Here is a 21,100-nt window from a genome sequence, read left to right on the forward strand (position 1 = left end):
TGAGCTTGTCAAGGGATCAGGCATGTTCTCAGTGAACTATTACAACATCTCAAAGGTCGAGTGGCTTCTTCCTGTTCTTGCGCTCCGAGTGTTAACTCAGTTTGCCTTTTGCCAAACTTATTGCATTGTCCATCTCATTACCCGCCCACCCACAGCAGATCAGCCCCTGAATACCCTGTTGTGCTTGAACATTGCAGGTGGACCCAGGTCTTCTCTGGTGGTAAGGCGGTCTGTGAAGGAAGCAAAACATCTGGAGCTGCTGGTTGTGGTGATGCCTGATGTGTACAACTTTCACAAACAGGACACGGAGCGTTACATCCTCACCAACCTGAACATTGTGAGTGTCTTTGGGGTCCCTTGGTAGAGGCTGAACTCTGGTGGGGGGGGGCTCAGTCTGAAATAACTCATTCCTGTGTGCAGCCACCAAGCACACACCTTGGTCGTTTTGCATCCAGCAATAGCTCTGTTCCTAAATGTGGACCTCCTGTGGTTCTGGAGAGCGTGGTCACACCTCACAGCTTGACCCGTCACCTGTCAACTCTGGGGTCTCTGCGCCATGCAGCTTCCCAGGTCAGTGGGTGATGCACTGGGACCTCCTGCTCCCCGGTGGTGGGTCCTCCTCTAAGATGGTGACCTGCCCAAACAGCCCAGAGGAATGTGTGAGCTGCTGGTGTCTCTGTTGCAGGTATAAGGATAGTGCTCTTCATTACTGTGTTTCTCTGAGAGATTTTTATGGAACTTTTATTGATACCTATTTAAAGTGTCTGCCTCCAGAGGCATGCATGTCCATAAGACCATAAGACATAGGAGTGGAAGTAAGGCCATTCGGCCCATCGAGTCCACTCCGCCATTCAATCATGGCTGATGGGCATTTCAACTCCACCTACCAGCATTCTCCCCGTAGCCCTTAATTCCTCGCGACATCAAGAATTTATCTATCTCTGCCTTGAAGCCATTTAGCGTCCCGGCCTCCACTGCACTCCGCGGCAATGAATTCCACAGGCCCACCACTCTCTGGCTGAAGAAATGTCTCCGCATTTCTGTTCTGAATTTAACCCTCTAATTCTAAGGCTGTGCCCACGGGTCCTCGTCTCCTTGCCTAACGGAAAGTTTCTTTGCGTCGACCCTTTCTAAGCCATGTATTATCTTGTAAGTAGATCTTGTAAGTCATGGTCACATGACTACAGAAAGCCTGAGGTGTCAATCAGACTGGTTATATTTCAAAACTCAAACATCCCCCCTTTCACATTGAACTAAAACATTCCCCTTTTCCTAGAAAAAAGTGGAATTTTGCATTCAAGATCCTGTTACTCACTGTTCTCATTCGGGGCTGGTTTAGCTCACTGGGCTAAATCGCTGGCTTTTAAAGCAGACCAAGCAGGCCAGCAGCACGGTTCGATTCCCGTACCAGCCTCCCCGGACAGGCACCGGAATGTGGCGACTAGGGGCTTTTCACAGTAACTTCATTGAAGCCTACTCGTGACAATAAGCGATTTTCATTTCATTTTCATTTCATTTTCATTTTCATTAATGACTGTTTGGTCGATTAGGCAGTCTCTGCACATGGATTGAACACATAAACTTTGAATTGTGCAGGTTTTCAGGGTGATGTTCTTTGTCTAGAGAGTGTCGTTCCCGTGGCCCTTGTTACCGTGGTGACTGTTGTTCCATTGACGTTGCTGGGGACACATGGACCTCTGGGATTGATGGTAGTTTTGTTCCCTGCGCAGCTGGTGAGATCTCTTCTCCCTGACTGCCCCGTTGCTGTGAATGAGCAGTTTCGCTAACTGAGCGGATATACTCCCGCTTTGTGTTGTCAGCTGTGGAATTTTGGGTCATTCTTTCCTCCAGATACCTTTGTGTTGTACCTGAAGGTTGTTTAGTCAGATTTCGCACAGCTTGGTTCATTGACGACTTTGGTTTACCATGCGGTTTCAAAGGTATAAACCCAGCTGGAATCTTGTCCTTCAACTCTTCCAGCTAGCACAGGGCTAAAGAGCTGGCTTTTAAAGCAAACCAAGGCAGGCCAGCTGCACGGTTCAATTTCCATACCAGCCTCCCTGAACAGCTGCCGGAATGTGGCGACTAGGGGCTTTTCACAGTAACTTCATTTGAAGCCTACTTGTGGCAATAAGCGATTTTCATTTCATTTTTCATTAATGTGAACATTTTCCTGTCAAATATTTACTTTCGGCTCAGGGATTTCATTGCATTGATGTGGTCAGCAACCAACTTATGGTTTACTTGAACATTATCACTCTCGCTTTGGGATCTTCTGTCTCCCTCACTCTGGGCTCCTCTGTCTTCCCCTCTCTGGAGTTTTTGTTTCCCTTACTCTGGGGTCTTTTGTTGCCTTTTCTCTGTTGACACAGCCAGGGTTACCAGTCCAAGCTTTAGACTTGCTTCAACTGAAATGAGTGTCCGCTGTGTCCCATCTCTGAGGTGGAACTCCAGATTTTCCTTCTTGCCATTGCATTAGGCTGTCGGACTAACTTGTCCTTTCATATAGCTTCAATCTTACTTTTGAGGGGTTTGCTTTAGGATCGCCAAGTTGAGCCGCTTAACACAGATCAGTGAAGGTCATTATGCTAATGGTGCACCTGTGCCTACCTGACACTCCTTGTTCGATTGATACCCTCCCTCCCTCTGTGGTCATCACTGTAACACACACAAGTCATTTGTTTCCAAAGGACTTGCCTAAACCAATTGGTTGTATTGTGTAAACTTCTTCATCAGACTCGCCAGCTGATATCTCGCCGGTGACCAAGGCCATGATTTGCTTTATTTATGGTCAAACACTTGTGTACAAAATGATTCAGCTTCTTGCAGTTAAAGCACAACTTTCCCCATACCGGACAATCCTTCTTTTCCCATTCCTGCTGCGCTCCGATTGCCCTTTGCAATTGCTCAACTCTTTCTGTATATCCTGGTCTTCTCCCCCATATACATGCTCTGACTGATGATTCACAACTTCTACATTTCAATACACGTCTGTCACTTTCTTCAACATATGTTTCTCATCTTTGGTAGGCTCACTCTCACTGTGGGGTCTCTCACTCCTCGGACCAATCTATCTTCAGCCAGATCATCCATTAGCTGTTCAAATTCATATGATTCTGCCAGTTGCGTTACTGCGTGCACCGTTCAGTGGTCTCATCGTTATTCTGAACCATAATACTGAATACATATTCCCGTACCAGCCTCCCCAAACAGGCGCCGGAATGTGGCGACTAGGGGCTTTTCACAGTAACTTCATTTGAAGCCTACTTGTGGCAATAAGTGATTTTCATTTTTCATTTCATTTTCATATTGTTCATATGTAAACATTCACTTGAGGTTCAAAATTTGCGTTTAGAGCTTTCAAAATCTCTGTCGTCTTTTTTCTTTCTCCTAGAATCCATAGAATCCCTACAGTGCAGAAGGCGGCCATTCGGCCCATCGAGTCTGCACCGACCCTCCTTACCTCAACCTACACCCCTGCCCTATCCCTGTAACCCAGTAACCTCACCTAACCTAACCTTTTGGACACTAAGGGGCAATTCAGCAATGCCAATCCACCTAACCTTTGGACTGTGGAAGGAAACTGGCGCACCCGGAGGAAACTCAACGCAGATATGGAGCGACGTGCAAACTTGCAAACTCCACACGGGCAGTCACCCAAGGCCGGAATTGAACCCGGGTCCCTGCTGACGGGAGTCAGCAGTGCTAACCACTGTGCCGCCATGCCACCCATCTCTTAGATTTACGTTGGTAGAAGTGAGTAAAGTCGCCATAGTCCCAGATGACCATAGGCTGCTTTCCCCTTTGAGGGAGAGAGCTAACTAATGATGGTTTAACCTGAGGATCACCACATCTCAGGTGAGGGGCAAGGTTGAGAAGACGGGGCCTTCATGAATAACCTCAGTCAGTACGGGAATTAACCCCGTTGTTGTTGGCCAGCTGTCCAACCAACTGAGCTGAAGGTTGGACACACTTTGTAGTAGTTCACCCCCCGCAGTGTTCAAAGTGTAGCTACTTTAATCATTACAGGCTCCTTAATTAAGTCTGTTGCAAACTCATACTTTTTTGCCACTGTAGTTGGAAAATCTCCAGTTTTGCCTTGCGCCATTTTTCAACTGGAGACATGATTGGAAAATTGACTGCAGCCATTACTACTCACCCAGTAATTTACATAGAGCCTTTGTCTGCCTTTTCCATTTCTCTGAAACCAGCAATTTCACTTGCAGCCTCTGTGTGCTTTTCTTTGGTCCTTTTTCCCCACAACCACTCATTTCACTTGCAGCCTGTGTATGCTGTTATTTTGTCTACTGTAACCTTGCAGCATTTGTCTGTTGTCCTTTGTTCTTTTCAGCAGCTGCTTGCAGATTTTGAATTTGTGTTCTCAGTGTCATCTCTGCCCTTTTTGCATGTTTAAGAAACCTATTTTTTTGCTACTCTCTGACACCAAGTTTAAGGTCAGCAGTTTTGATTAGTGTTTCTCCGAGAGGCTTTTATTGAACTGGTCTTAAGATTCTGCCCATATGGCATGCTCACATGCGGAGAGACTGAATAGACTCGGACTGTTTCGATTAGAAAGGCGGAGGTTGAGGGGTGACCAAATAGAGGTCTACAAGATTATGAGGAGCATGAATTGAGTGGATGGGCAGGCACTCTTTCCCAGGGTGGAGGGGTCAGTCACCAGGAGGCATAGGTTTATGGCCCATGGGGAAAAGTTTAGAGGGGATGTGCGAGGCAGGTTTTTTACACAGAGGGTGGTGAGTGCCTGGAACGTGCTGCTAGGGGAGGTTGTGGAAGCAGATACATTAACGGCGTTCAAAAGGCATCTTGAAAAACACATGGATAGGACGGGTATAGAGGGATATGGCACAAGGAAGTGCTGAGAGCCAATGGTGGTATCATGAGCGGTAAAGGCTTGGAGGGCTGAAGGGCCTGTTCCTGTGCTGTATTGTTCTTTGTTCTTTGACTACAAAAAGCCTGAGGTGTCAGTCAGACTGGTTACGTTTCAAAACCCAAACTCTCTATGCCCCACCTGACTCGCGATGGATTTTACCTCTAACTGGTCACTCATGTTATGTTTCCCACAGGCTGCTGAGCTACTGCGAGATGCCTCCTTGGGCTCCCAGGTACGGGTGCACCTAACGAAGATGGTTATCTTGACACAGCCTGAGGTATGAGCCTTGTTCCATGGAGCTCCCGATCAACTCCACCAACAGCAACTTGCTTTTCAGTGGCATCTTTAACATATGTTAATTGTTTAGTAACAATGTTCAAACTTGCTTTACAGGAGCAATTATCCAACAGAACTTTATATTGAGCCACATGTGGAGATATTAGAGCAGGTGCCCAAAACCTTGGTTACATTTTTAAAGTAAGAAGTCTTACAACACCAGGTTAAAGTCCAACAGGTTTGTTTCAAACACGAGCTTTCGGAGCACGGCTCCTTCTTCAGGTGAAGAAGGAGCCGTGCTCCGAAAGCTCGTGTTTGAAACAAACCTGTTGGACTTTAACCTGGTGTTGTAAGACTTCTTACTGTGCTCACCCCAGTCCAACGCCGGCATCTCCACATCATGACATTTTTAAAGAGCATCTTAAAGCAGAAAGAGTCAGAGAGGTTTAGGGGGGGAATTCCGGAGTTTAAGACAAGGACAGCTGAAGGGGTGTTTACCAGTGGTGAGTGATTAAAATCAGAAATGCTCAAGGGACCAGAATTGGAGGAACGCAGAGATCTTGAGGATTGTAAGTCTGGACTAGATTACAGAGGTGAGAAGAAGCGAGGCTATGGATGGATTTGAAACGTGGGTGAGACGAAGGAAAGGTCACAACTCTCTCGCCGCCTTTGTTCTCGGATAGAACTGGTGTTCACAGGGATGGACAGCAGCATGGGGCGGCACGGTGGTGCAGTGGTTAGCACTGCTGCCTTACGGCACTGAGGTCCCGGGTTTGATCCCTGCCCCGGGTCACTGTCCGTGTGGAGTTTGCAAATTCTCCCCGTGTCTGCGTGGGTCTCACCCCCACAACCCAAAGATGTGCAGGGTAGGTGGATTGGCCACGCTAAATTGCCCCTTAATTGGAAAAAAGAATTGAGTATTCTAAATTTATTAAACAAAAGAAGGGAGGGAGGCAGAAGATGAGAAATTATAGGCCGGTTAGCCTGACTTCGGCCATTGGTAAGATTTTAGAATCCATTATTAAAGAGTTGGGTACTCTAAATTTATTTTTTACAAAGAACTCACTCCCTCAGTGCCTCCATCGGGTTTCTCCGACCCGCCACGCCAGATTTCTGGTTCAGCACGCCAGTGGGATGCTCCGTTTCACCGGCTGGTCAATGGGGCTTCTCATTGTGGGGAAGCCCCACGCTGCCGGGAAACCCCCACGCTGCCGGGAAACCCCCACGCTGCCGGTAAAATGGAGCATCCCGACGGCAGGGAATTCGGCCCTTCGTGTTGTCAATTTGGTGGGAGGGTAGAGACGAGGCGAGCCTCCCAAAAGAAGTGTCGTGCCTCGGTGAAAGGCAGTAGGCGACCTAGTATTTGTAAGGAACTTTGCAGCTGGTCCATTGTGGATACCTGGGAAAATTGAGACCAAATCTGGTCCTGTCTCATTACTGGTGAACTTACAAGGGAGATGGTTGCGGAAGCGGGTAGACCATATCAGGAACAGAGAGGCTGCAACCCCAATGATGGAACAGCTGGACCCAGCCGTCATTACCAACACCCTTTCAGTGGACCCTGAAGCAAAGGAACTGGCTGGTTCAGAAGAGTTCCCTCTCACTACTCCTGAGGGAATTGGAGGGGGTGGGGGGGGAGGCCTGAAGCACCTGCCGAGACCTGGAGGCAACCCCCTGCTGATTGGGAACACCAAACTGCGAGTACACCAAGCCAGCATCCTCAGTCCACTCCTCTACATTGTTGAGATCTGGACAACAGGTGCTCACCAGGAGACAAGGATGAGCAGTTTCCACTCTCCCTCAGGCATATTCTCAGCATCTCTTGGCAGGACGATGTCACCAACTCAGAGGCCCCGAGGGGATCAGGGGTTATGGGGAGAAAGCAGGAGAATGGGGATGAGAGAAATATCAGCCATTATTGAATGGCGGAGCAGACTCGATGGGCCGAGTGGCCTAATTCTGCTCCTATGTCTTATGGTTTTATGGCCCTGGGACCTGCTAATTCTCATCAGCGTACACGTATTGCTCAGCCAACGACATCTGTGCAGGTTCTGCCAAGTTCAGCAGATGGATGATGGCTTTATGTCCAAGTACCTTCTGTCCGGTGAACTGGCCACTGGATCCTGACTTACTGGCCATTCACCCAACCAGTACAAGGACACCTTCAAGTGGGATATGAAGATGGCGGATCCTGACACTGGGAGGGAGTTGCTGAAGGCCATGACCTCTGGCGACTGATTGTTTGGAAGAAGTGAGCAGACGTGAAAAGCACAGCTGGCCAAGAAAAGTTCCAGAGAAAAACTGCACCTTCTCAGCGACTGCATTCCTCTGCCCAGACGGTCAGGTCAGAGTAGGGCTCCTGAATCAATCAGGAGATGTTGACCATCACTGCGCAAATTAGCAATACCCAAAATTGGATTAAAATCCCTCCCAAGTGGCTTCATACTCAGTTTAGGGCAGCCTCTCCCAAGGCACCTTAGGATTTTAGTAAATTTACTCCCCAATTCATTGAGGAATTAAACTGCTGAAACTCTGAGCTGCCAAAGTGTGTGGTTTTTTTTCAGACTCCCTAAATAATCGTCAAAGGGTTGGACACCACGATGAAAGGGATAAAGATCTGAAGCAGCACTTGGGGGTTTTGCAAGTCTATGGACTATCAGAGAAAAGGAAGACTCAAAGAGGTGAGGGGCTGGTTCAGCACAGTGGGCTGAACAGCTGGCTTGCAATGCAGAATAATGCCAGCAGCACGGGCTCAATTCCCGTACCAGCCTCCCCGAACAGGCGCCGGAATGTGGCGACTGGGGCTTTTCACAGTAACTTCGCTGGAGCCTACTCGTGACAATAAGCGATTATTATTGTAGTTCCTTGCTTTGAGATTCTGGAAAATGAAAGTTGGAGACAGGGCGATAGATCTTGATTTCTGCAGACTAAGGTTGCAAAGAGGAGGAGGGAAAGTGTGCAGGAGAGGCGATGTGGAACTCCGGGGAAACGAGGGATCTTTATCATGAAATCTCTCTCTGTCCACAGTCTCTCTCTGTTTTCCTCAGAGAATGGTTACTGTTGTAATATTCACCAATTAGAGAGTGGCAGAGAGAGACTTGAGGTGCGAATGGGGTCAGCCCTCAGAAAGTGCCTCCTTGTTGTCAACAGTTCCCTCTCTTTGCAGCAAGGACTGGCGATCACCAGAAACCTCACTTCATCGCTCATCGACCTGTGCAGATGGAGCCAAACGATTAACCCGAGGAATGATTCTGACCCACTCCATGCTGACCTAGTTCTCTACGTGACCAGGTACTGAACAAGTCACTGTGTTAGTGTTCTGAATACTGCCCAATGGTGCACTCTGGGAGTGTGACCTTCAGTTACTGGCTTCTGGCATCTTATTAGTGGTACATTTATTTTACGTGCGTATTAGGGTCGATTTTAACTGGTCAAAATCAGCATTAACGTGGTGGTAACAGCCTCAAAATGAGGGCACGCAAATGCACCATCCAATGGCGTGGGCATCTGCATGCTGCCACCTTCAGGGGTTTTCCCACTGGCCAAAGTACTGACCTGATCAGGCAGTACCCTTTTCAATTGTGAATCAGGGAACTGAGATATGTAAGACCCCAGAAAACACCTCTTTCCCTACCTGTGTCAACCATGAAGTCATTAAATACTACACAAGGGATTGGGTTCGGGATAAGTTTGAACAGGGCCGAATTGGGTCAGGAATTACAGTTAAATTGGAATAATTGAGATAAGTTGGGGTTGGACGGTGTAACGGTGGGTGACGCTGTGACTGGAATAGAGTTGAGGTTGGGTTGAGGCTGGTTGGAGTTAGGATTGGGGCTGTAGCTGGGTTTAGGGTTGGGATGGTTACTCTGACACAGGCACAAGTTCATATTCCCCCCATTTCTTGTCTTTTCGAGATTTGACCTGGAATCTGACAACGGGAACAAGATGGTTCGTGGTGTGACACAGCTGGGTGGATTGTGCAGCCAGTTCTGGAGCTGTGTGATAACGGAGGACACAGGGTTCTATCTCGGCATCACAATGGCTCATGAGATTGGACACAGGTGGGTACAGGGGACAGACTCATCAATAACAACAGAGCAAAACCATATTTATCTATTCAAGGAGCCCACAAGGCGATTTAAGAGTCTTGGATTCTATGTGAAATGTTTTCTTTTGGAGGACTGAATCTATGGGGTGAAGGTGAGGGTATAGAGGGATTGAAAGAGATAGGGAGGCTATTGGAGTAAAGACGACAGGGAGTAGTGGGAAGGAGCTAGGAATACTGTAGAGGAGAGATTGAGGGATGGAGGCACTGGGATAGTGAGTGAGGATGGGGGCACTGGGGGAGTGATTGAGGGATGGAGTCTCTGGGATAGTGAGTGAGAGATGGAGGCTCTGCGATAGTGAGTGAGAAATGGAGGCACTGGGATAGTGAGTGAGGGATGGAGGCTCTGCGATAGTGAGCGAGGGATGGGGCACTGGGGGAGTGAGTGAGGGATGGAGGCGCAGCGATAGTCAGTGAGGAATGGAGGCACGGGGAGTGAGTGAGGGATGGAGGCTCTGCGATAGTGTGAGGGATGGAGGCTCTGCGATAGTGAGTGAGGGATGGAGGCTCTGGGGCAGTGAGTGAGGGATGGAGGCTTAGGGGGAGTGAGTGAGGGATGGAGGCTCTGCGATGGTGAGTGAGGTGAGGGATGGAGGCTCTGGGGGAGTGAGTGAGGGATGGAGGCTCAGGGGGAGTGAGTGAGGGATGGAGGCTCTGCGATGGTGAGTGAGGTGAGGGATGGAGGCTCTGGGGGAGTGAGTGAGGGATGGAGGCTCTGGGGGTGAGTGAGGGATGGAGGCTCTGGGGGAGTGAGTGAGGGATGGAGGCTCTGGGATAGTGACTGAGGGATGGAGACACTGGGAGAGTGTGAGGGATGGAGACACTGGGATAGTGAGTGAGGGATGGAGGCAGTGGGGAGTGAGGTGAGGGATGGAGGCTCAGGGGGAGTGAGTGAGGGATGGAGGCACTGGGATAGTGAGTGAGGGATGGAGGCTCTGGGGGAGTGAGTGAGGGATGGAGGCACTTGGAGTGAGTGAGGGATGGAGGCACTGGGATAGTGAGTGAGGGATGGAGGCACTGGGATAGTGAGTGAGGGATGGAGGCTCTGGGGGAGTGAATGAGGGATGGAGACACTGGGATAGTGAGTGAGGGATGGAGGCTCTGGGATAGTGAGTGAGGGATGGAGGCTCTGCGATAGTGAGTGAGGGATGGAGGCTCTGGGAGAGAGAGTGAGGGATGGAGACACTGGGATAGTGAGTGAGGGATGGGGCAGTGGGGGAGTGAGTGAGGGATGGAGGTTCTGGGATAGTGAGTGAGGGATGGAGGCTCTGCGATAGTGAGTGAGAGATGGAGGCTCAGGGGGAGTGAGTGAGGGATGGAGGCTCTGCGATAGTGAGTGAGGGATGGACTCACTGGGAGAGAGAGTGAGGGATGGAGACACTGGGAGAGAGAGTGAGGGATGGAGACACCGGGAGAGAGAGTGAGGGATGGAGACACCGGGAGAGAGAGTGAGTGATGGAGACACCGGGAGAGAGAGTGAGGGATGGAGACACTGGGAGAGAGAGTGAGGGATGGAGACACTGGGAGAGAGAGTGAGGGATGGAGACACTGGGAGAGAGAGTGAGGGATGGAGACACTGGGAGAGAGAGTGAGGGATGGAGACACTGGGATAGTGAGTGAGGGATGGAGCCTCTGGGGGAGTGAGTGAGGGATGGACTCACTGGGGGAGTGAGTGAGGGATGAAGACACTGGGAGAGAGAGTGAGGGATGGAGACACTGGGATAGTGAGTGAGGGATGGAGCCTCTGGGGGAGTGAGTGAGGGATGGACTCACTGGGGGAGTGAGTGAGGGATGAAGACACTGGGATAGTGAGTGAGGAATGGAGCCTCTGGGGGAGTGAGTGAGGGATGGACTCACTGGGGGAGTGAGGTGAGGGATGGAGACACTGGGATAGTGAGTGAGGGATGGAGCCTCTGGGGGAGTGAGAGAGGGATGGACTCACTGGGGAGAGGTGAGGGATGGAGACACTGGGATAGTGAGTGAGGGATGGAGGCTCTGGGATAGTGATTGAGGGATTAAGGCTCTGGGATAGTGAGTGAGGGATGGAGGCTCTGGGGAGAGAGTGAGGGATGGAGGCACTGGGATAGTGAGTGAGGGATGGAGACACTGGGAGAGAGAGTAAGGGATGGAGACACTGGGAGAGAGAGTGAGGGATGGAGACACTGGGAGAGAGAGTGAGGGATGGAGGCTCTGGGGGAGTGAGTGAGGGATGGAGGCACTGGGATAGTGAGTGAGGGATGGAGGCTCTGGGATAGTGAGTGAGGGATGGAGGCAGTGGGGGAGTGAGTGAGGGATGGAGACTCTGGGATAGTGAGTGAGGGATGGAGGCAGTGGGGGAGTGAGTGAGGGATGGAGACACTGGGAGAGAGAGTGAGGGATGGAGGCTCTGGGGGAGTGAGTGAGGGATGGAGGCAGTCGGGGAGTGAGGTGAGGGATGGAGACACTGGGAGAGAGAGTGAGGGATGGAAAATCCATTCCGGGGATGGCAGAGAGCAGGAATTGGGAGGATGGGGGAATCTATTCATAGACTGAAGCTTCGCTAGCTTAAAGGCTTTGGAGGATAAATTTGAATTGCCAGCAGGGAATGGGTTTAGATATCTGCAGGTACGTGATCTTTTGAGACGGCAGGTTCCAACCTTCCCGCTCCGGCCACCACGGGGATTACAGGACAGGGTAGTTTCCAGAACATGGGTAGGAGAGGGGATGGTATCAGATATCTACCAAGTATTTATGGAGTTGGAGGAAACTCCGGTGGAGGAGCTAAATGGCAAGTGGGAAGATGAGCTAGGGGAAGAGTTAGAGGTGGGTCAGTGGGCGGAAGCCCTAAGCAGGGTTAACACATCCTCATTATCTACCAGGCTTAGCCTGATACATTTTAAGGTAATCCACCGCGCACACATGACGGTGGCGAGGATCAGCAGGTTTTTTGGGGTAGTGGACAGGTGTGTGAGGTGCACGGGAAGCCCAGCAAATCATGTCCACATGTTTTGGGCATGCCTGAAGCTCAGAGGGATTTGGCAGGATTTCGCTGAGGCAATGTCCACGGTGCTAAAAACACGGGTGGTGCCGAGTCCGGGGGTAGCGATCTTTGGAGTGTCGGAAGAGCCGGAAGTCCAGTGGGTGAGAGAGGCTGACGTTTTGGCCTTTGCCTCCCTGGTAGCCCGGAGACGGATATTGTTAATGTGGAGGGACTCGAAGCCCCCGGAATTAGAGACCTGGGTTAGTGACATGGCTGGGTTTCTCAGTCTGGAGAAAATAAAGTTTGCACTGACAGGGTCAATGTTAGGGTTCGTCCGGAGGTGGCAGCCGTTCGCCGACTTTCTCGGGGGAACCTGGGGGGGGGGGGGAAACCCTGGCCATTGACCAGGAATACGTCTGGTTCTTACTCTCGCCTCAGATGCTGTGTCACTGGCTGAGTGTGTCCACTATTTTGCTGATCTCAGTTATTTTATATTTGGGGTTCGGCCGACCGCCCTGATAACACAAACTCTTTAACATTTTTGGTAGTTTTGGCATCCGCCACGATGGGTCAGAAAATGACTGCCTTGACAACACACACATCATGGCAGCAGAGGGTGGCTACAATGGTGTGGATCTCACCTGGTCGAGGTGCAGTCGGGAGCAATTTGTGAAGTTCCTCAGGTAACACCCCCTCCAAACAGAACTCAGCTTGGTCTTTACGCCAGTATAAGTGGCTTCACTGGTTACTGAGGCGTGTTCAGTGTCTTCAGATCCTCAGCGGCTATATCATCCTGTCTGGATCCTGTCTGGACGGCATTTTCATGTCATTTCCTCCAAAGATTATTTCCCATCATTTATTCTCAGTGTTTCCGCCGGCCATCCAGATATCCTCAATCTGAATATCCCAGTGTGTGTCGGAACCGTACTGACTGTCACTGGGGTAGGGGTCCCACACACACTGACTCTCACTGGGGTACGGGTCCCACACACACTGACTCTCACTGGGGTACGGGTCCCACATACACTGACTCTCACTGGGGTACGGGCCCCACACACACTGACTCTCACTGGGGTACGGGTCCCACATACACTGACTCTCACTGGGGTACGGGTCCCACACACACTGACTCTCACTGGGGTACGGGTCCCACACACACTGACTCTCACTGGGGTACGGACCCCACACACACTGACTCTCACTGGGGTACGGGTCCCACACACACTGACTCTCACTGGGTACGGGTCCCACACACACTGACTCTCACTGGGGTACGGGTCCCACACTGACTCTCACTGGGGTACGGGTCCCACACACACTGACTCTCACTGGGGTACGGGTCCCACACACACTGACTCTCACTGGGGTACGGGTCCCACACACACTGACTCTCACTGGGGTACGGGTCCCACACATACTGACTCTCACTGGGGTACGGGTCCCACACACACTGACTCTCACTGGGGTAGGGGTCCCACACACACTGACTCTCACTGGGGTACGGGCCCCACACACACTGACTCTCACTGGGGTACGGGTCCCACACACACTGACTCTCACTGGGGTACAGGTCCCACACACACTGACTCTCACTGGGGTACAGACCCTCACACACTGACTCTCACTGGGGTACGGGTCCCACACACACTGACTCTCACTGGGGTACGGGTCCCACACACACTGACTCTCACTGGGGTACGGGTCCCACACAACTGACTCTCACTGGGGTACGGGTCCCACACACACTGACTCTCACTGGGGTACGGGTCCCACACACACTGACTCTCACTGGGGTACAGGTCCCACACACACTGACTGTCACTGGGGTACGGGTCCCACACACACTGACTGTCACTGGGGTACGGGTCCCACACACACTGACTCTCACTGGGGTACGGGTCCCACACACACTGACTTTCACTGGGGTACGGGTCCCACACACACTGACTCTCACTGGGGTACGGGTCCCACACACACTGACTCTCACTGGGGTACGGGTCCCACACACACTGACTCTCACTGGGGTACGGGCCCCACACACACTGACTCTCACTGGGGTACGGGCCCCACACGCACTGATTCTCACATATATACTCTCCTCCCTCCCGAGAGTCCTTATCAATATTTACTCTACAACCAACATCCCTACAAAGTAGTTTCTCCGTGGGTAATCACATCCCTGTTCGTGCGACCTTGCTGTGTATATTGACCATTGCATTTCCTATGTTGGAACTGGGGCTACCCTTTAGCGGTCCTTCATTGCAAATCAATTATTATTGTGACATTACAATAGCTGTGTTGATGTCTGGTTACTATTCATCGTTTTCTCCTGTTTATTCTGACAGCACAAGCCGGGCGATGTGTTTGAATGACCTGCCAGCGACAGAGTCTGGTATCTCCGGGGAGAAACCAGGCCTCTTCTACGGGGCGGACGATCAGTGCAAGAGAGCTTTCGGAGTCAAGGCCACCGTCTGTAGCTTCAGCAGACCCGACATCGTAGGTGGACCCTGGAGCTGCTCATCCCCTCAACCTCTGCTTCAGCTCAATGCTGCAATCCTGGGTCTGACAGCCCCAGGAGGAGGCCATTCGACACATTGTTCTTCTGCTGCCTCTTTAACGAGCTGTCCAATTAGTCCCACTCCCTCCGATTTCCTCATTGCCCTACAAATCTCTACCATCTTTTCAGGCAGCGCATTGCAGATCACTGCAACCGATTGTGTAAAATAACTGCTCTCATGTGCACAACAGGGAAGGAGAGGAATTTGTCCTAATTCTCCAACCCCACTCGTTTTGTCAATCCCAACCCTATCCCTGACGCCACGCATAACAGAGTCTCACCCCACCCCATACTCTGTTTCAGAACCAGACCTGACCTGGATTGGCACTTGGCAACTGCTGCTAACCATGCTTTTTTAAAAATATGCTTATTTAAAATTTATCATGTTGATCAAAGTAACCCACAATCTAAAAGAAAAAAATGAAACGGCAAAATCGTACACCATCTAATTATTATGATATATTTTTTATGCAACGTGAGCATTTATAAGAGTCAAAAACATTGCTGTGGGTCTGGAGTCACATGTAGGTCAGGCCAGGTAAGGACGGCAGATTTCCCTTCCCTAAAGGGCATTAGTGACCCAGGTGGGTTTTGCAACAATCGACTTTGGGAGAATCGACATTTTAATTCCAGATTTTCATTGAATTCAAATTTGACCATCTGCAGTGGTGGGATTTGAACCTGGGTCCCCAGAGCATGTCTCTGGGTCTCTGGTTTACAAATCCAGTGACAATACCACTTAAAATTAACTTGAACACAAAAACTAACCAGAACTCCCTAAAAGCTGACGGGGACTAACTCCTTCAAAAAGGAAATGAATGGTTTCCACCTTCGGTAGAACCTCTCCACTCACCTCCTGATGGTCAACCTGACCTTCTCCAAATGCAGAAATGACAGGAGGTCACCCAGCCAAACCGAGGCACCCAAGCAGAATTCACCTCCAGGCTATCAACGAGGCAAAGGCCAGGACATCCACCTTCACCCCAGGCTGAGCCACCGGTGCACCCGGCACCCCAAATATGGCCACCAGTAAATATGGGTCCAGGTCCACACAGAGTATCTCCAACATGGTGTTGAAGCAAGAGGCCCAGAAGCCTATGAACTTGGGACAGGACCAGAACATATGTGGATGGTTCGCCGGCCCATCAGAATAACGCTCACACTTATCCTCAAGCCCAGGGAAAAAAACACTCATCCTTGCCCTGGCCAAGTGCAAAACCTTGAAGTGAATCAGACTGAGCCGGGCCCATGAAGACATGGAGGGCCTCACTCCACACCTCCACAGAAAGAATGGGACCCAATTCACTCTCTCATTTCATTCTCACACCACTCAACGGAGCAGAATCCAACGGAAGGATATGCCCACATATGTCCAAAATAGACCCCCATTCAGGCCTAGCCAGAGACAGAATCTTCTCCATCAGGGAAGAGGTTAGCACCAAAAGAAAGGAGGAAAAAGCTTTGCATGTAAAATCGCGAATTTGGAAATACCTGCAAAAACTGGAACCGGGCAGTTGGAATTTTTCAGCAAACTCTTTAAAAGTGGCAAACCTCCCCCACATGAACAGACCCCCAAACTTCTCCAGACCCTTCCCCTCCCAAGACTTAAATGACGAGTCCAAATCAGCTGGTCGGAAAAGGTGATTGTTGGAAATGGGAGCCAGTGAGGACGGGGAAAGGAGTTTGAAACGCTGCCTACATTGCTTCCAAATTCACAGGGCGGAGACTACCACTGGATTCGCTAAAAATCTAACAGGGCAAAAAGGCAACGGTGCAGTAACTACTGCCATAAGCCGAGAGGTAGTACAGGAGCTCACTTCCATTTGTCCCCCATATGGATCTGGGAGCACTAAACCAGATATTTTCTGAACATTGGCTGCCCAATAGCAAAACAACAAATTGGGGCGGACGAAGCCCCCCGCCTGCCTGTCCCGTTGGGGCACTATGGATTCTGGGAGTCTTACCTGCCCCAATAAAGGAAAGTATCAATTTGTCGACCTTACCAGACAAAGGTTTGGGGAGGAAAATGGGGCGACACTGAAAGACGAAAAGAACATTTCGGGAACACATCCCCTCTCCGAAGCCCCATTATTCAAATATCACAGATTATCATAGAATTTACAGTGCAGAAGGAGGCCATTCGGCCCATCGAGTCTGTGCGGGCTCTTGGAAAGAGCACCCTACCCAAGGTCAACACCTCCACCCTATCCCCATAACCCAGTAACCCAACCCAACACTCAGGGCAATTTAGCACGGCCAATCCACCTAACCTGCACATCTTTGGACTGTGGGAGGAAACCGGAGCACCCGGAGGAAACCCACGCACACACGGGGAGGACGTGCAGACTCCACACAGACAGTGACCCAAGCCGGGAATCGAACCTGGGACCCTGGAGCTGTGAATCAATTGTGCTATCCACGATGCTACCGTGCTGCCCCATATCCTGCCTCTTGGACTTAGTCTCCAGGTCATTTTTCTTGGCCCTGAACAATTTTCTCACTTTGACCGGCAAAGACAGCTCCGATTCCAACGAGACAATCCGATGGCTGTGGCCTGACTTGGCCACTTCTATATTTTTGACCATGGCTCCTTGGGCATCCAGGGTCTGATTGGTTTTCCCCAATGGGGCCCAAGGTCTTTTCAATTGGTTTCTTGAGGTCCTCTAACACAATACATTGAGGCTTTTAGAATTCCTTCGCCGTGGTTTTCGAAAGCACCTCGGTCATGAGCGGAGTGGGCAGCGCACCAGAGACTGACTCCGCCATTTTACCTGCCGTTGAGCTTTGAGACGCCTCAGACTCCATTGATGAGCTTCTGCTCTCAACCGTTTTCTCGACGTTTTGGGGCATTTCAGTGTACAAGATCTTTATTACAGTAATTTTGTGGGTTTTCGAGACAAAACATTCAGTGGCACGTGATGTGACCATCAATTCACAAGACACGTGGTTGGAAGTGAACAGTGGTTAGATCAATTTAATAGTCTTACAACAGAGCCTGCCTGCGACAAGATGAACTGGCAGAGCCGCGCAACTGCTCGTATACCGAGCTTACATAGACACAGTACATCATATATAATAACAGTATGAATTACACGGACTGTGATTCACCACAGTACGAAAAAAAGGGACAAAAAAATAACGTACTCCAGCAGGAGCCACCTCCTGCGTGCCGTCCCTCCACATTACACCACCAGAGGTCTTGCTGCCCAGCAGGCTCAGAGCTTGGTATCAGTCCCACACCTTGGTGAAGTGACAAATCCACCCCGATTTGTAATGTCTCTGCTTTGTAATCACTGTTACGTCCTGGCCGTCACGAAGAACTGACAGCTTTTGTTTCTGTGCAGGATGTGTGCAACGTCCTATCATGTCACACGGATCCAGCTGACCTCAGCATCTGCACCCGTTGGATGATTCCCCTGCTCGATGGCACAGAATGCGGCCCGGACAAGGTAACTGAGTAATGCTTGCAAAATTTAGGATGTTAACAGTCAATCAAGGTTGCGCGTGGATAATATTCTCATCTCTGACACAGACAGTCTGGGTTAGAGCCCCATCCCAGAGACTGCAGCCCATAATCCAGAATGGCCCTGAGGGTCAGTACTGAGGGAGTGCTGCACTGTCAGAGGGTCAGTACTGAGGGAGTGCTGCACTGTCAGAGGGTCAGTACTGAGGGAGTGCTGCACTGTCAGAGGGTCAGTACTGAGGGAGTGCCGCACTGTCAGAGGGTCAGTACTGAGGGAGTGCTGCACTGTCAGAGGGTCAGTGCTGAGGGAATGCAGCACTGTCAGAGGGTCAGTACTGAGGGAGTGCCGCACTGTCAGAGGGTCAGTACTGAGGGAGTGCTGCACTGTCAGAGGGTCAGTACTGAGGGAGTGCCGCACTGTCAGAGGGTCAGTGCTGAGGGAATGCAGCACTGTCAGAGGGTCAGTACTGAGGGAGTGCCGCACTGTCAGAGGGTCAGTACTGAGGGAGTGCCGCACTGTCAGAGGGTCAGTGCTGAGGGAATGCAGCACTGTCAGAGGGTCAGTACTGAGGGAGTGCCACACTGTCAGAGGGTCAGTACTGAGGGAATGCTGCACTGTCAGAGGGTCAGTACTGAGGGAATGCTGCACTGTCAGAGGGTCAGTACTGAGGGAGTGCCACACTGTCAGGGGGTCAGTACTGAGGGAGTGCCACACTGTCAGAGGGTCAGTACTGAGGGAATGCTGCACTGTCAGAGGGTCAGTACTGAGGGAGTGCCGCACTGTCAGAGGGTCAGTACTGAGGGAGTGCTGCATTGTCAGAGGGTCAGTACTGAGGGGGTGCCGCATTGTCAGAGGGTCAGTACTGAGGGAGTGCTGCACTGTCAGAGGGTCAGTACTGAGGGAGTGCTGCATTGTCAGAGGGTCAGTACTGAGGGAGTGCTGCACTGTCAGAGGGTCAGTACTGAGGGAGTGCCGCACTGTCAGAGGGTCAGTACTGAGGGAGTGCCGCACTGTCAGAGGGTCAGTACTGAGGGAGTGCTGCATTGTCAGAGGGTCAGTACTGAGGGAGTGCCGCACTGTCAGAGGGTCAGTACTGAGGGGGTGCCGCATTGTCAGAGGGTCAGTACTGAGGGAGTGCTGCACTGTCAGAGGGTCAGTACTGAGGGAGTGCTGCATTGTCAGAGGGTCAGTACTGAGGGAGTGCTGCACTGTCAGAGGGTCAGTACTGAGGGAGTGCCGCACTGTCAGAGGGTCAGTACTGAGGGAGTACTGCACTGTCAGAGGGTCAGTACTGAGGGAGTGCTGCACTGTCAGAGGGTCAGTACTGAGGGAGTGCTGCACTGTCAGAGGGTCAGTACTGAGGGAGTGCCGCACTGTCAGAGGGTCAGTACTGAGGGAATGCTGCACTGTCAGAGGGTCAGTACTGAGGGAATGCTGCACTGTCAGTGGGTCAGTACTGAGGGAGTGCTGCACTGTCAGAGGGTCAGTACTGAGGGAGTGCTGCACTGTCAGAGGGTCAGTACTCAGGGAGTGCCGCACTGTCAGAGGGTCAGTACTGAGGGGGTGCCGCATTGTCAGAGGGTCAGTACTGAGGGAGTGCTGCACTGTCAGAGGGTCAGTACTGAGGGAGTGCTGCACTGTCAGAGGGTCAGTACTGAGGGAGTGCCGCACTGTCAGAGGGTCAGTACTGAGGGGGTGCCGCATTGTCAGAGGGTCAGTACTGAGGGAGTGCTGCACTGTCAGAGGGTCAGTACTGAGGGAGTGCCGCACTGTCAGAGGGTCAGTACTGAGGGAGTGCTGCACTGTCAGAGGGTCAGTACTGAGGGAGTGCTGCACTGTCAGAGGGTCAGTACTGAGGGAGTGCTGCACTGTCAGAGGGTCAGTACTGAGGGAGTGCCGCACTGTCAGAGGGTCAGTACTGAGGGAGCTCCGCACTGTCAGAGGGTCAGTACTGAGGGAGTGCCGGACTGTGAGGGTCAGTACTGAGGGAGTGCTGCACTGTCAGAGGGTCAGTACTGAGGGAGTGCCACAATGTCAGAGGGTCAGTACTGAGGGAGTGCCGCACTGTCAGACGGTCAGTACTGAGTGAGTGCGGCACTGTCAGATGGTCAGTATTGAGGGAGTGTTGCACTGTCAGAGGGTCAGTACTGAGGGAGTGCTGCACTGTCAGAGGGTCAGTACTGAGGGAGTGCTGCATGTCAGACGGTCAGTACTGAGGCAGCGCCGCACTGTCAGAGGGTCAGTACTGAGGGAGTGCCGCACTGTCAGAGGGTCAGTACTGAGGGAGTCCCGCACTGTCAGACGGTCAGTACTGAGGAAGTGCTGCACTGTCAGAGGGTCAGTACTGAGGGAGTGCCGCACTGTCAGAGGGTCAGTACTGAGGGAGTGCTGCACTGTCAGAGGGTCAGTACTGAGGGAGTGCCACACTGTCAGAGGGTCAGTACTGAGGGAATGCTGCACTGTCAGTGGGTCAGTACTGAGGGAGTGCTGCACTGTCAGAGGGTCAGTACTGAGGGAGTGCTGCACTGTCAGAGGGTCAGTACTGAGGGAGTGCCGCACTGTCAGAGGGTCAGTACTGAGGGGGTGCCGCATTGTCAGAGGGTCAGTACTGAGGGAGTGCTGCACTGTCAGAGGGTCAGTACTGAGGGAGTGCTGCATTGTCAGAGGGTCAGTACTGAGGGAGTGCTGCACTGTCAGAGGGTCAGTACTGAGGGAGTGCCGCACTGTCAGAGGGTCAGTACTGAGGGAGTGCCGCACTGTCAGAGGGTCAGTACTGAGGGAGTGCTGCATTGTCAGAGGGTCAGTACTGAGGGAGTGCCGCACTGTCAGAGGGTCAGTACTGAGGGGG

General features: G+C 51.4%; 1 protein-coding gene across 1 annotated transcript in view; it reads left to right on the plus strand.

Annotated features, from left to right (window-relative positions):
• The window catches only part of adamts13 (ADAM metallopeptidase with thrombospondin type 1 motif, 13), a 75,415-nt gene that overhangs the window by 7,960 nt on the left and 46,355 nt on the right, over positions 1 to 21,100 (plus strand). The window contains exons 5-11 of the mRNA XM_038781810.1: positions 198 to 337; positions 5,085 to 5,168; positions 8,334 to 8,458; positions 9,082 to 9,228; positions 12,780 to 12,914; positions 14,577 to 14,727; positions 18,133 to 18,237. Of these exons, the coding sequence (XP_038637738.1) occupies positions 198 to 337; positions 5,085 to 5,168; positions 8,334 to 8,458; positions 9,082 to 9,228; positions 12,780 to 12,914; positions 14,577 to 14,727; positions 18,133 to 18,237 (887 nt within the window). The remainder of the gene's footprint in view (positions 1 to 197; positions 338 to 5,084; positions 5,169 to 8,333; positions 8,459 to 9,081; positions 9,229 to 12,779; positions 12,915 to 14,576; positions 14,728 to 18,132; positions 18,238 to 21,100) is intronic.

The sequence above is a fragment of the Scyliorhinus canicula genome, chromosome 21, assembly GCF_902713615.1.
Source record: "Scyliorhinus canicula chromosome 21, sScyCan1.1, whole genome shotgun sequence".
Taxonomy (NCBI): Eukaryota; Metazoa; Chordata; class Chondrichthyes; order Carcharhiniformes; family Scyliorhinidae; genus Scyliorhinus; species Scyliorhinus canicula.